Source organism: Bos mutus, chromosome 5 (assembly GCF_027580195.1).
Source record: "Bos mutus isolate GX-2022 chromosome 5, NWIPB_WYAK_1.1, whole genome shotgun sequence".
Classification (NCBI taxonomy): domain Eukaryota; kingdom Metazoa; phylum Chordata; class Mammalia; order Artiodactyla; family Bovidae; genus Bos; species Bos mutus.
This window is the reverse complement of record NC_091621.1, coordinates 22,935,636-22,951,056: the sequence shown is the minus strand read 5'-3', so window position 1 is coordinate 22,951,056 and position 15,421 is coordinate 22,935,636. Positions and strand designations below refer to the sequence as shown.

General features: G+C 41.0%; 1 protein-coding gene across 1 annotated transcript in view; it reads left to right on the top strand.

Moving 5' to 3' along the window:
• KICS2 (KICSTOR subunit 2) overlaps nucleotides 1-15,421 on the top strand; it is a 34,114-nt gene that overhangs the window by 944 nt on the left and 17,749 nt on the right. The window contains exon 2 of the mRNA XM_005902532.3: nucleotides 12,659-12,944. Coding sequence (XP_005902594.2) covers nucleotides 12,659-12,944 — 286 coding nt within the window. The remainder of the gene's footprint in view (nucleotides 1-12,658; nucleotides 12,945-15,421) is intronic.

The following is a 15,421-nucleotide window of genomic DNA, read 5'->3' as shown; positions in this document are numbered from 1 at the left end:
TCAGAAGGAAATAATATATGTGAAAGCCAAAGGCTATACATATAAAGTATTACTACTAATAATTACCGATATTATGAATTCCAGAGTTTTTAAGAGTCTTTTTAGTGCTTTGGCCTGTTTTAGACTCTTTAATATCAGAGGCACAGGGTCTGGTATGAATGAAGGACATATGTACAATATAAAATTGAAGACTACAACTGAGTGCAGATTCCAGTTTGAGTTTTTTCCCCCACTTATATTGCCAGAAGATGACCCTGTATATCTTGCTTTCTGTAAACACCCAAGGGGCAGGACTTTCTGAGATCTTTGCTTTAGCTTTTCAAACAGTATCTTGTTATTTAGTGTGTGGACTTGTTGGCAAGAAATAGGTAGTTTCACCTTCTGTATTTTTTCCTTCTTTCCTACAATGGCACTTTTCATAAATTTACAATTGCTGTTGCATTATTGTAATTCCCTTTCTATGGATTGGCAAATTGTGTGTGTGTGTGAAGTTGTGTGAGTAGGTGATAGAGCCTGTACCAGAATACCTATCTTTGAACTGTCAGATTGTGTTTGTAACCATATGATTTATAAAAAATTGTAGATGTATTGTAATTTACATACTATGTATTGTGTAATTTACATATTATTATGTATATATGAAAATGGAGACGATCCTGGCTATAAAATTGATGGTGGGTAATATTCTGGCAGTTTTGGTGTTTTTAGATTCCTCTGCCTCATGAAGATTGGTAATTGATCCCAGGGTCATGTTTCTTAGGTTCTTTCTTTTAGCTCACCTATGAGAATTTGGTAACCTGTGGCCTCACTCCCCAGAAAAATATATGTGTAATACAATTTTGCATATGACCTGAAAGTATTCAGTCGGATTTCCTAAAGCCTATGTATGTTGTTGTTATTGTTTAGTCGCTGCTGCTGCTGCTAAGTCGCTTCAGTCGTGTCTGACTCTGTGCGACCCCATAGACGGCAGCCCACCAAGCTCCCCTGTCCCTGGGATTCTCCAGGCAAGAACACTGGAGTGGGTTGCCATTTCCTTCTCCAATGCATGAAAGTGAAAAGTGAAAGTGAAGTTGCTCAGTTGTGTCCGACTCTTAGCGGCCCCATGGACTGTAGCCCACCAGGCTCCTCTATCCATGGGATTTTCCAGGCAAGAGTACTGAAGTGGGGTGCCATTGCCTTCTTCGTTAGTTGCTGAGTCATGTCCAACTCTTTCTATCTCATGGACCCTAGCTTGCTAGGCTCCTCTGTCCGTGGGATTTCCCAGGCAAGAATACTGGAGTGGGTTGCCATTCTGACCCAGGGACTGAAACCACATCTTCAAACAGATTCTTTACCCGCTGAACCACCTGGGAAACCCATAGCCTATGTATGCTGCTGCCACCAAGTCTCTTCAGTCGTGTCCTGTGTATAGACCTCAGTTAAGAAATCCACTCTAAAGTAGATTTCTAAAAAAAAAAAAGAATCTACTCTAGTTTACGTTGTATGTGCCTGGCTTTATGTGCTTGATGTGCATAAGAACATGCACAAGGCTATCACTGTCTCTGACTTGGATTCTGTGAAGTGGCTCTCATTATGTAAAGTGATTAGTTCTGCAAGGACCCCAGCTTGCATGGGTGAGCCTGAGGGCTGTGCTTTGAAACTGATCCACAGAGCAATTTACACTATGAAACATCCTCAGGGCTATTGAGGCTCCCAGCTGATCTGTCATTTCAGAAAAAATGTTCTGAAAATGGCATGTTTAATGCCTCATAACTTATTACCATGTACAGTAAATGTAGGTTCCAGATGTAAAATTTTAACTTTGCAAATACCTTATGGTTTTTCGGTATGGGAATGTTTGTGGTTTTAATGTGCTTACAATATGACTTCTTGATTGGTAGACGCTCCCATTGATTGAGTTCTTCATTGAGTTGACGCTCCCATTTTCTTAAAAACTTGGGAAAATTTTTGTGTTGCCACTTAACACAGTCCCATGTTCTTCAACTACAGAATAATTATCTGGGTTTCTCTAAAAAGCAAAACAAAAAGTTTATGTATACCTTTTAAACATGTAGAAAGCATGGTTTTAAAAAGTAAGTCTTTTTGACCCTACTTTTGTGACTGTTTATTGGAGGCCTTAGCTGTGAATCCTGATTATAAATGAAAGGATGGGACTTTAGATAAAGGACAGAACTGACAGGGAGCCTTCTGTTCCTGACTTGGCTCAGTTGAACTTTGGAGGAAGTGCTTATCTTATAGCCTTCTCCATACTCTCAGGGGAGAATATACTCCCCTCATTTGGGAAAAGAAAATATGGTGACTCAATACCTGTGAAACCAAAATCAACTGGTGTCATTTCCGGGGGCTCCAAAGAGTTCTCATACCACAGTGCTTTATGTCTCAGCACGGAGAACTCAATGAGAGCAAAGTGAGAGATAAGAAGTGATTTATAAGAATAGGACTCTTGTGAGGCTTACAAGCGGGTGGGCGAGAAAAGCTGCCCCTTGGGAACTTAACTGAGCTATAGTTTTATAATCAAAGGAAAAATAGCAAGGAGAAGAACTTCCTTGTCTTCCTTGAGTAGACATCATGCTTCCATCATCGGCTCCTCCTCCAGGTTGGGCAGGGGAGTTTTCTTGTCCAAACGTGGTCAAGCTAGGTCTACAAATCATTGTTTTTTATGTGTCAGAGAGTGTGTCAAAGTGGTGATCGTTAACTTACTGAGCTCACTGGACAATATGTGAGTCTCATGCCTCCATTGTTTTATTGTTTGGGGGCATGTCTCATGCTTCTGCAGCGTGGTTTTGTGGTTAAGCAAACCTACTTTTTTGAATAATCAGTAACTTACAAGGGTCTCCATATTTTTCTACTTATAATTGCCTAGTGGTTTTAACCATTTAATTCCCTACTTTGCCCCTTCACTCTGTCGTTATCACTCGTGGAGGACTTTAGAAGGTCATACTTTTCTCCCCTTTGTTTTGTTGTTGGAGAGTTTCCTCGACATCTGGTTGCTGGAAGTTTCCATGGTAGAAAATGACTTAACTTGAGAACTGATGTTTAAAGATTATCATTAGCAAGAAGTTAATGGATATGCTTAGAAATTTTGCATACTCCTTTAATATACTTGCTACTTGAAATTTCCTGATACGAGATAGACTGTTGAAATCTCGAAAAATAATGAGCTTTCATGAAAATAGACTTCTAGAAATAATTCAAAATATTTATATTTTGTAAATTCAAAAAACTGAGACAAGAAAGAAGTCTGGTGTCTCTGGTTCCTTGTTTCCCAGCATGAAGAAAGGCCACTCCCCATTGGATATTCCAGTCTTTGTGTGTGTATATGTGCTCATCATGTCGGACTCTTTGCAACCCCCTAAACTGTAGCCTGCCAGGCTCCCCTGTCCATGGAATGTTCTAGGCAAGAATACTGGAGCGGGTTTCTTTCTCTAGGGGATCTTCCCCACCCAGGGATTGAACCCAAGTCTCTTGCATTGGCAGGTGGATTCTTTACCACTGAGCCACCTGGGCTTCCCATTCGTCAGCAGGACAGTCACCAGATAGGCTTGTGCTCCTGAGAGCTTTGAGAAAAAAGACTCATTTAAAAGAAATGAATTGGTGGTCTTTCCCTTCCTTAAAGTGTCAGTTAGCTTGTTTTCACATACTAGTAGTGTATGTTTATTGATAAGCTTTAGAAAGTATTCTTTATATTTATGTGGTGTTTCCACACCAAATGCCTGTGTGTGTGTTCAGTTGCTTAGTTGTGTCCAACTCTTTGCGACCCCATGGACTGTAGCCCGCCAGGCTCCTCTGTCCATGGAATTCTCCAGGCAAGAATACTGGAGTGGGTGGCTGTTCCCTTCTTCAGGGGATCTTCCTGTCCGAAGGATCGAATCCAGGCCTCCCGCATTGCAGGTGGATTCTTTACCATCTGAGCCACCAGGGAAGCCCTTCCATACCCCCTAGATAACCCGCTAGCTGTTCTTTTTCCAGTACTTGAAGCTCCCAATTGACCACAGAGTTGCAGAAGCCTGACTCTGTAGTATTGAGAGCTTCTTTTGTTTTTAATTGGAGGATAATTGCTTTACAATGTTGTGTTTGTTTCTGCCACACAACAACATGAATTAGTCATATGTATACATATGTCCTCTCCCTCTTGAACCTCCGTCCCACCACAGACCCCATCCCACCCCTCGAGATTGTCTTGGAGCACAAGGTTGAGCTCACTGTGTTATACAGCAGCTTCCCGCTAGCTTTCTATTTTACAATGCTACTTTCTCAATCCATCCCACCCTCTCCTTCCCCCGCTGTGTCCACAAGTCTGTTCTCTATGTCTTTGTCTCTTTTCCTGCCCTGCAAATAGGTTCATCAGTACTGTTTTTCTAGATTGCATACTTAGGTGTTAATATATGATATTTGGGGCTTCCTAGGAGAAGGCAATGGCACCCCACTCCAGTACTCTTGCCTGGAAAATCCCATGGATGGAGGAGCCTGGTGGGCTACAGTCCATGGGGCCACTAAGAGTCGGACACGACTGAGCAACTTCACTTTCACTTTTCACTTTCATGCATTGGAGAAGGAAATGGCAACCCACTCCAGTGTTCTTGCCTGGAGAATCCCAGGGACGGGGGAGCCTGGTGGGCCGCCGTCTATGGGGTCGCACAGAGTTGGACACGACTGAAGCGACTTAGCAGCAGCAGCAGCAGCAGGCAGCACTAGTGGTACAGAACACACCTACCAATGTAGGAAACGTAAGAGATGCGAGTTTGATCCCCGGGTTGGGAAGATCCCCTGGAGGAGGGCATGGCAGCCCACTCCAGCATTTTTGCCTGGAGAATCACATGGACAGAGGACTCTGGCAGGCTATGGTCCATTGGATCACAAAGAGTCAGACACGACTGAAATGACTTAGCACCCATACAATGTTTGGTTTTCTCTTTCTAACTTACTTCAGTCTGTATTACAGACTATAGATTCATCCATCTTAGTTCACCTGACTCAAATTCATTCCTTTTTACGGGCTTCCCAGGTGGTGCTAGTGATAAAGAACGTAAGAGACGTGGGTTTGATCCTTAGGTCAGGAAGATCCCCTAGAGAAGGAAATGGCAACCCACTCCAGTATTCTTGCCTGGAAAATACCAAGGACAGGGGAACCTGGTGGGTTTTAGTCCATAGAGTTGCAAAGAGTCAGCCATGACTGAAACGACTTAACACAACACACACAGAGACACACGCACAGCATTTCATGGTATGTATGTACCACAACTTCTTTTTTTTTTTTTTTTTTCTTCTAGCCTTGCTTTCCCCCCTCCCCATCTATCCATATCTATAATTTTTTCCTGAAACATCTGAGAGAAAGTTGAAGACATAAGAATCCTTGATTCCTAAATTCTTTGGTATGTATTTCCTATGACTTACGACATCAAAAGCAGGAAATTTAACACTGACACAACATGACTGTCTACTGTCAATATCCAAATTTTGCCAACTGATTCTAAATGATGCCCTTTATGCTCATCTTTTTCTAGTTCAGGATCCAATCCAAGCTTGCTTGCTCATTTTCTCACTGATCACATATGTCACGTCAGGCACTGTGTAAAAGTACAGGGGATAAAATAATGAGGGAGAAAACAGACACAGCCACTGTCCTCAGGGTGCTAATGGTGTAGTCAGTTGGTTCAGTCGCTCAGTCGTGTCTGACTCTCTGTGACCCCATGGGCTGAAGCGTGCCAGGTCTCCCTGTCCATTACCAACTCCCAGAGTTTACTCAAACTCATGTCCAAGATTGTAAGAGTCGTAGGGAGATGGTGGATGTAGATGGTGTAGTAGGGAGACGTATTAATTAATCACTAATCACTAATCATTATTTTCTTTCTTTTTTTTTTTTTTTTTTTTTAATCTGAAGAATATTGGTGGGTAAAAATCAAATAAGTGACCGCTGTTCAGGGTACCATTTTGCTACCGTCCCAGCAGCTTTAACAAAGGGATGTTTTCAACTAATCAGAAAAATGATTCAGCCATTAAAACATGTTTCCTTTTTTGCTGTTCTATTCCCTGTTGGATAACTTACATTCTACACATGGCAATCATTTTATTTTATTTTTATTTTTTTACGATCAGAAAAATTTTATTTCACGTTTTCCTTAAACGTTGCTAAAGAAATATTATAGAACTCAAATAGTATTACAACCACAATCCCCAATCTTCCTACTCCAATAATTATTTTTAGGCTTAATTTTATTTTATTTTATTTTTTTTTTTGAAAATTTATGCCTTTATTTCAGTTGTTGTGTTGGCAATATCAATCTTAAAATAATGATGAAAAGTTAACTCTTTCCAAATATGGGTATTTTGGGTTATGGTGAAATAGCAGTAGCTTTAAAACAGTATAGTAGCTAGATCCTACCTATCTTTTCCTGGAATGCCCACTTCAACACCAAGCTATCAGATACATTCCTGAACTTTTGAAGACATTATAATGATGGTAATGTCAGGCCAGGATAAAGAAAAACAGAAATGATCAGAAGACTGAGGGGAAAAAGACATGAGATGGAAAAAAAAAAAAATAGTTCGTATTATCGACACCATCCAGTCTAGCAATTTTTACAGATGCTTTCTGTTTGCTCAGAGACAGTTTATTGCTTATGTTATTTCTTCTGTTCCTTTTTTTTTAATTTTTCAGCACTTTATTTATTTTTTTTTTTTTGATAAATTTAACGCCTTTTATTGCCATACCTCATTTTACTGTGCTTTGCTTTAGTGAACTTTATAGATACATGTTTTTTTTTTTTTTTTTTTGTTAATTTTCTGTTTAGTTGATCTATCCATAAGTGTGAGTGGGGTATTAAAGTCTCCCACTATTATTGTGTTATTGTTAATTTCTCCTTTCATACTTGTTAGAATTTGTCTTACATACTGCGGTGCTCCCATGTTGGGTGGATATATATTATATAATTGTTATATCTTCTTCTTGGATTGATCCTTTGATCATTATGTAGTGACCTTCTTTGTCTCTTTTCACAGCCTTTGTTTTAAAGTCTAATTTATCTGATACTGTATTGTGACTCCTGCTTTCTTTTGGTCCCAATTTGCATGGAAAATCTTTTTCCAGCCCTTCACTTTCAGTCTGTATGTGTCCTCTGTTTTGAGGTGGGTCTCTTGTAGACAACATATGTAGGGGTCTTGTTTTTGTATCCATTCAGCCAGTCTTTGTCTTTTGGTTGGGGCATTCAACCCATTTACGTTTAAGGTAATTACTGATAAGTATGATCCCGTTGCCATTTACTTTATTGTTTGGGGTTCGAATTTATACACCATTTTTGTGTTTCCTGTCTAGAGAATATCCTTTAGTATTTGTTGGAGAGCTGGTTTGGTGGTGCAGAATTCTCTCAGCTTTTGCTTGTCTGAGAAGCTTTTGATTTCTCCTTCATACTTGAATGAGATCCTTGCTGGGTACAATAATCTGGGCTGTAGGTTATTTTCTTTCATCATTTTAAGTATGTCTTGCCATTCCTCCTGGCTTGAAGAGTTTCTATTGAAAGATCAGCTGTTATCCTTATGGGAATTCCCTTGTGTGTTATTTGTTGTTTTTCCCTTGCTGCTTTTAATATTTGTTCTTTGTGTTTGATCTTTGTTAATTTGATTAATATGTGTCTTGGGGTGTTTCTCCTTGGGGTTTATCCTGTTTGGGACTCTCTGGGTTTCTTGGACTTGGGTGATTATTTCCTTCCCCATTTTAGGAAGTTTTCAACTATTATCTCCTCAAGTATTTTCTCATGGTCTTTCTTTTGTCTTCTTCTTCTGGAACCCTATGATTCAAATGTTGTAGCGTTTAATATTGTCCTGGAGGTCTCTGAGATTGTCCTCATTTCTTTTAATTTGTTTTTCTTTTATCCTCTCTGATTCATTTATTTCTACCATTCTATCTTCTAATTCACTAATCCTATCTTCTGCCTCTGTTATTCTACTATTTGTTGCCTCCAGAGTGTTTTTAATTTCATTTATTGCATTATTCATTATATATTGACTCTTTTTTTATTTCTTCTAGGTCCTTGTTAAACCTTTCTTGCATCTTCTCAATCCTTGTCTCCAGGCTATTTATCTGTGATTCCATTTTAATTTCAAGATTTTGGATCAATTTCACTATCATTATTTGGAATTCTTTATCAGGTAGATTCCCTATCTCTTCCTCTTTTTTGTTTGGTTTGGTGGGCATTTATCCTGTTCCTTTATCTGCTGGGTATTCCTCTGTCTCTTCATCTTGTTTAAATTGCTGAGTTTGGGAGTCCTTTCTGTATTCTGGCAGTTTGTGGAGTTCTCTTTATTGTATGGCGTTTCCTTGCTGTGTGTAGGTATGTAGAGGTGGCTTGTCAAGGTTTCCTGGTTAGGGAAGCTTGTGTCGGTGTTCTGGTGGGTGGAGCTGTATTTCTTCTCTTTGTTCAGTCGCTGCTGTGGGGGAGGGGAGGAGGGATGCTGCAAACAAATGACACTGACGTGCGCTGCCGCAGTGCCTCAGCCACACTGGGTCTGCCCGCTCACGGGCGCGTGTAGCCTCCCTGCCCACACTGCTCAGGTTCTAGGTTGTTCCGCCGGGAACAATCCGAGGCTGGGCCTGGGTTGCATGCACCTCCCAGGTCCAAGCCGCTCAGGTTCAGGCACTCAGGTAGTCCTCAGAGGCGCAGACTCAGTTGGGGCTGCGTTTTGTGCTCTTCCCAGGTCCGAGCAGCTCAGGTGATGAGGTGTTTGGCGAGCACCAATGCTGCGACTTATCGCCTCCCCGCCACTTGGTTATCTGGGTGTAAAACCGGCGCACCTTCTCAGGCAGATGTTGACCGTCCAGACCCCCAATAAGTTTTAGTTAGCAAAGAAGCCAGTTTTATAGATAATGTCTCTCTGGGGCTGCGATTGCCCCCTTCTGGCTCTGGCTGCCTGTCACCGGAGGGGGAAGGTTTGCAGCCGGCTACCTCTGTTTAGTCCTTTGTTCCGTCAAGGGCTGGCGGTGTCTTAGGTTAGGGCTGGCTTTTCGCATGGTAGATATCCCACAGTCTGGTTTGCTAGCCCAAATTATTTCGCTCAGATAGTGCTCAGGGTATTCAGGCCAGATTCTTACTCTCAGCGATGCAGCCCGCGCCGCGCCTCCCTGCCCAGCCCCTACTTGCTAATGGCGGATGCAGGCGTCTGCGCTGCTTCTCCGCTGGAGGAGTTACCGTAGGGCTCGCAATCTGCGAGTTTTAATTGTTTATTTATTTTTTCTCCCTGTTATGTTGTCCTCTGTGCTTCCAAAGCTCGGCACGGATTCGGCAGTGAGAAGGTTTCCTGGTGTTTGGAAACCTCTCTCTTTTTAAGACTCCCTTCCCGGGACGGAGCTCCGTCCCTCCCTCTTTTGTCTCTTGTATTGTCTTTAATATTTTTTCCTACCTCCTTTCGAGGAGTTGGGTTGCTTTTCTGGGTGCCTGATGTCCTCTGCCGGCATTCAGAAGTTGTTTTGTGGAATTTACTCGACGTTTAAATGCTCTTTTGATGAATTTGTGGGGGAGAAAGTGTTTTCCCCGTCCTACTCCTCCGCCATCTTGGCGCCTTCCACAACTTCTTTATCCATTCATCTGTTGATGGATTGCTTCCATGTCATAACTGTTGTACATAGTGCTGCAGTGAATGCTGGGGTACATGTGTGTTTTTGAATTATGGTTTTCTAAGGGTCTGTGCCCAGTAGTGGGATTGCTGGGTTGTATGGTAGTTTTATTCCTGGTGTTTTAAGAAGTCTCCCTATGGTTCTCCATAGTGGCTGTATCAATTTACATTCCCACCAACTGTGCAAGAGGGTTCCCTTTTCTCCACATACTCTCCAGCATTTGTTGTTTATAGATTTCTTAATAATGGCCATTCAGAATGGTGTGAGGTGATAGCTCACTGAGATTTTGATTTGCATTTCTCTAATAATGAGCGATGTTGAGCATCTTTCATGTGTTTATTGGGAGAGTTTCTTATATCAGTTAGAAACGGAGGGAAAGTGAAAGTCGCTCAGTCGTGTCCAACTCTTTGCGATCCCGTGGACTATATAGTCCATGGAATTCTCCAGGCCACAATACTGGAGTGGGTAGCTTTTCCCTTCTCCAGGGGATCTTCCCAACCCAGGGATCAAACCCAGGTCTCCCACATTGCAGGCGATTCTTTATCAGCTGAGCCACAAGGGAAGCCCAAATGAAAGGGAAGGGGATTAGCATTACTGATTATGTGCTTTGCTCCAGGCTTGTTACAAACCAAGTGTTATTTCATTGTGTCTTTTTAGTTTCATGTTAAAACAACAACTAAGGCTCAAAGTGGCTAAGTTAGTGCACATCACACAGCTTGTAAATTTGGAAGCTGGGATTTGGAACCAAGTCTTTCAGCCTTCCAGGGCTTTCAGCTTTTACTCAGTACTCTTGTTACCTTCCTAACCTAACAGATTTTGTCCTAGACCTCGGCACAAATGTCCATTTATTTCATACCATCACCTTACGAAATCTGCAAAGCTAGACTGAATGCAGACGGAGAAGGAAGGCAAACCTTCCAGAATACAGTCCTGTATAGGATGTTGGATCCACCTGTGTGTGCTAACTCACCTCAGTTGTGTCCGACTCTTTGAGACCCTGCAGACTGTAGCCCTCCAGGCTTCTCTGTCCATGGGATTCTCCAGGCAAGAATACTGGAGTGGATTGCCATGCTCTCCTCCAGGGGATCTTCCCAACCTAGGAATCAAACCCACATCTCTTAGGTCTCCTGCATTGGCAGATGGGCTCTTTACCATTGGTACCATCTGGGGATCCACCTGTACCATATCGTTTTTGCTGCTATTAGTAAGAGAAATGATGTGAATGCTAGCCAGTGTGATTGGGCAGTGTATTGGAGAAAACACTTTTTAAGTATCAGTAGTTTGCCTGTGGAATCAGAAGTTAAGTAGGATGACCATCCACATGAAAGTGAAAGTCACTCAGTTGTGTCCGACTCTTTGCAACCCCATGGACTATACAGTTCATGGAATCCTCCAGGCCAGAATACCGGAGTGGGTAGCCTTTCCCTCCTCCAGGGGATCTTCCCAACCCAGGGGTCGAACACGCAGGTCACCACATTGCGGATGGAATCTTTACCAGCTGAGCCACAAGGGATGCCCAAGAATACTGGAGTGTGTGGCCTGTCCCTTCTCCAGTGGATCTTCCCGACCCAGGAATTGAACCAGGGTTTCTTGCATTGCAGACAGATTCTTTACCACCTGAGGTATCAGGGAAGCCTGACCATCAGTATAGGTTTGCTCAAAGTTGAGGGGTTTTTCAGGACATGACACTAAGGGTTTCCTGAGAAGCTGGATTTTCAGTACTAAAACCTGGACAGTCACAGATAAACCAGGGCAAAGTGGTTGCCATAGTAGTAAGGGATATAAGAATCCTTTCTTGAAATACAAACTGGGCAATAAATTGTGAAATGTTTCATTCATTAAGAGAACATTTTACAAAAGGCTTGATATGTAACTTTCCCTCCTAACTTATTTAGAATACTAACTCATTCATTAAAGCTTTCTGTGAATTATTAGCAGAGAATTTAAACTGTCCTTGTCTCTGAGATTTTTAATATTCCTAAGACTTCCTGTTTTAAACCTGACGTTTCTTTTTGTTCTCCTAGTGTCTTGCCTCTGAGCCTTTGTTAGGGTACAGAATTGCTTCAGACAACATCTATGAAACTGGCCCCAGAAATATAGTTTTTCATGTATTCATACAGAAGTAAAGAAATGATGTATATGCCATTTGAACCTTTTCAACTGTTGTAAAGAATGTATTTGGCCTTACTTTTTGCTGATTTCCTTTGGAACCCCTGAGTTACAGCAGCAGTTATTTATAATTGCTTCCTACTCTTAATAATTCACAATGTGGTGCTTATTGTGATGTAACCTATAGTGTCAACCTTGCTAAGAACACTAACATTTCCTTTTATTCTCCTGGGATCCCAGTAGGCTGTGTTTTCCATTTTCTAGTATAGCTTAAAAGAAAAATACAACTCCAAAGCCAAGATGAAGTTTTCTAATATACCAGGAATAACAACAGTGTCTCATAATTGGGTATTCTCTTTTGTTTTAAATTCCTAAATGTGGAAAGAGGGCTTTTTAGAACCAGGTTCATGTCACTTGCTAGGTTAACTATCCTCTGAATTAGATCTGAATCCTTCATTGAAGTGGGATTGGCATGTGGGTAAGGAAAACTCAGTGGTAGAGTCCACCTGCCAATACAGGAGACGTCGGTTTGATCCCTGGGTTGGGAAGATCCCCTGGGGAAGAAAATGGCAACTCACGCCAGTATTCTTGCCTGGAATACCACCAGGGAAGCCCATTCTTGCCTGGAGAATCCCATAGACAGAGGAGTCTGATGGGCTACAGTCCTTGGGGTTGCAAGAGTCAAACATGATTTAGCAGCTAAACAACAAGGCAACAGGAAAATCATACACAGGTCCATGGCTACACAAATGAGTGGTACCAGGCATCCACTTAACTTACTCTCCTGTGAAATTATGAGTCACAAAATATGTAGAAGTCAGAGAATACGGTAGATGAAAAGTCATTGAGCTCAGTGGCTTGGATTGTTTCCTTCTGGATGCTGGCAAGCATTTTGTGGGTCTGGTTTCTCTTCCTTACCTGCTTCTGTCATTTGCCTTCCAGGGGGCCAGTCTTTCTTCAGCAGGAAGGATTCCATTCGCACCATCTATACTTCCCTGCACAACGAGCTGAAGAAGGTGGTGACCGGCCGTGGTGCCTTTGGGGGCACTGCTCCTCACGTGGAAGAGCTCCTTTCCCACCTGTCAGAGCAGCTCTGCTTCTTTGTTCAGGCTCGCACAGAGATTGCAGACTTCTATGAGAAGATGTACACTCTCAGCACACAGAAGTTCATCAATGCTGAAGAGCTTGTTGGCCTTTTGGACACCATCCTCAAGAAATACAGCTCCAGGTCAGTGTAGGTGAGGAGGGAGGGATGGGATGTGGCAACCTTGCAATTCCATGCAGAGTCTCATGGAATAACTGTGAAGGAAAAATGGCTGTATTACATTTTATATATGTTAATTAGTCAACAGGTATACATTAAGCAGGGCTTCCTTGCTGGCTCAGTGGTAAAGAATCTGCCTGCCAGTGCAGGAGACACAAGCTACCTATAAAGAAGTGAGATTGGTTGTAATGTATTACTTACTGTCAGATCCAAAAAGCAGTTCCAAAAGAATTTGAATGGTGCTGTGGACATCATTGACTGTGAATGACTCAGTTTTATTTGGGGTCCTTGGAACCTGGCATAGACCCTTGCACATAGTAGGTGCTCGGTAATTTTATGATGAGCTAAATGGAAAGTGATGACTTTGAAGGATACCACTCCTTTGAACATAATGAGTTCAGATATGTTTGCTTAAAAAAGAAAGGCAGATATATTAATTTATATTCCCAAATGAAGGCTAATTAATGCTCATCTGATTAACAGATGAGTAGTGGGCAAAGTACAGAGATTAAAAGAGACTATATGGAGGAGGTAGAATCTGAGGAGACTTAAAATTTTTTTTTAATTTTATATTGGCGCATAGTTGATGAACAATGTTGTATTAGTCTCAGGTGTGCAGCAAAGTGTTTCAGTTACACATATATATGTTGTCTATGCTTTTTCAAATTCTTTTCTCATTTAGATTATTACAGAATATTGAGCACCGTTCCCTGTGTTGTACAGTAGGTCCTTGTTGGTTATCTATTTTATTTTATTTATTTATTATTTTTTAAATATTTTAATTTTATTGGTGTATAGTTATTTACAGTTTTGTGTTAGTTTCAGGTGTATAGCAAAGCGATTCGGTTATACACATACATATATTTATTCTTTTTTAGATTCTTTTTCCTTATAGGTTATCACAGAATATTGAGTAGAGTTCCTTGTGCTCTATACTAGGTCCTTGTTGATTATTTATCTTATATTTGTAGTTTTGTGTGTATGCTCATCTCAAGGTCCTGATTTACCCCTTCTCCCCATCTTTCCCCTTTGGTAACCATAAGTTTGTTTTTGATACCTCTAAGTCTGCTTTTATTTTGTAAATAAGTTCATTTGTATCTTTTTAAAAATTAGATTCCACATATGAGTGATATCACGTGACACTTGTCCTTCTCTGACTTACTTCACTTAACATGTAGCCTCTGGGTCTATCCATGTTGCTGCAAATGGCATTATTTTCTTTTTTATAGCCCAGTGATGTTCCATTGCATATGTGTACCACATCTTCTTTATTCCTTTGTTGATGGACATTTAGGTCGCTTCCATGTCTTGGCTATTGTAAATAGTGCTGTAATGAACGTTGGGATGCATGTATCCTTTCGGATTATGGTTTTCTCTGATACACACTGCTATATTTAAAATAGATATATAGATGTCAATCCCAAACTCCCAATCTGTCCCTCTCTGAGAAGATTTTTAAGGGCAGGTAGGATTTTGAAAGCAAAGGTTGGTAGAAAGGTTTCTTCACATCTGTGGTTTCTCCCTATTTGTGACTCCATATCCAAGGATGCAAAGTATTTACTGTTGAAAAAAATCTGCGCGTAAGTGGACCTGTGCAGTTCAAACTCATGTCATCCAAGGGTAAACTGTATTCTAAATTATCTTTTTATTTACTTTTAATAGGTAATATATTGTTGCTGTTCAGTCATTAAGTTGTGTCTGACTCTTTGCAGCCCCATGAACTGCAGCACACCAGGCTTCTCTGTCCATCACAGTCTCCCTGAGTTTGCTCAGACTCATGTCGATTAAGTCAGTGATACCATCCAGCCATCTCATTCTCTGTTGCCCACTCCTCCTCTTGCCCTCAATTTTCCTCAGCATCAGGGTCTTTTCCAATATATTAACATGGCTCAAAATTTATAAAAGTGCAAAAGAATACAGTAGTGAAAATTCACCTTCTGCCCCTGTTCTTCAGCTAAATTCCCTTCCTGAGAGTCAATGAACGTTAACAACTTTTTTCTGTCGTTCTCAAGAGATAGTCTATGCATATCAATACACACATTTTCTTTTTTAAAACAAATTTTACATGTTTTCAAATTTTTTATGTTTGGAAGTACTGTTTTATTTCTCCCTCAAATCTGATTAGTATATGTTGTCTATTAATAATTTTTATAAGCCAAAACCATAGTATAACTGGAGATATGATTCTTAGGATGAAGGATCTTATGTGGTGATTCCCAAATGCTAACATGAAAGTGGTTTTGTTGAACCATTTCAGGAGCTTAAGAAAAATACTTATATCGGGGCCCTTCTTTCCCAAGAGAGTAAGATCTAGCAATTCTGGATTGGGTATCCAGACACCTGTCTGTTTTAAAAGTTTCCTGTGATACTGATACATAAGTAGGCAAGAAAAATTGAATAAGTAAGCGAATGATGCCGATACTGGATATATGGGGTATGGA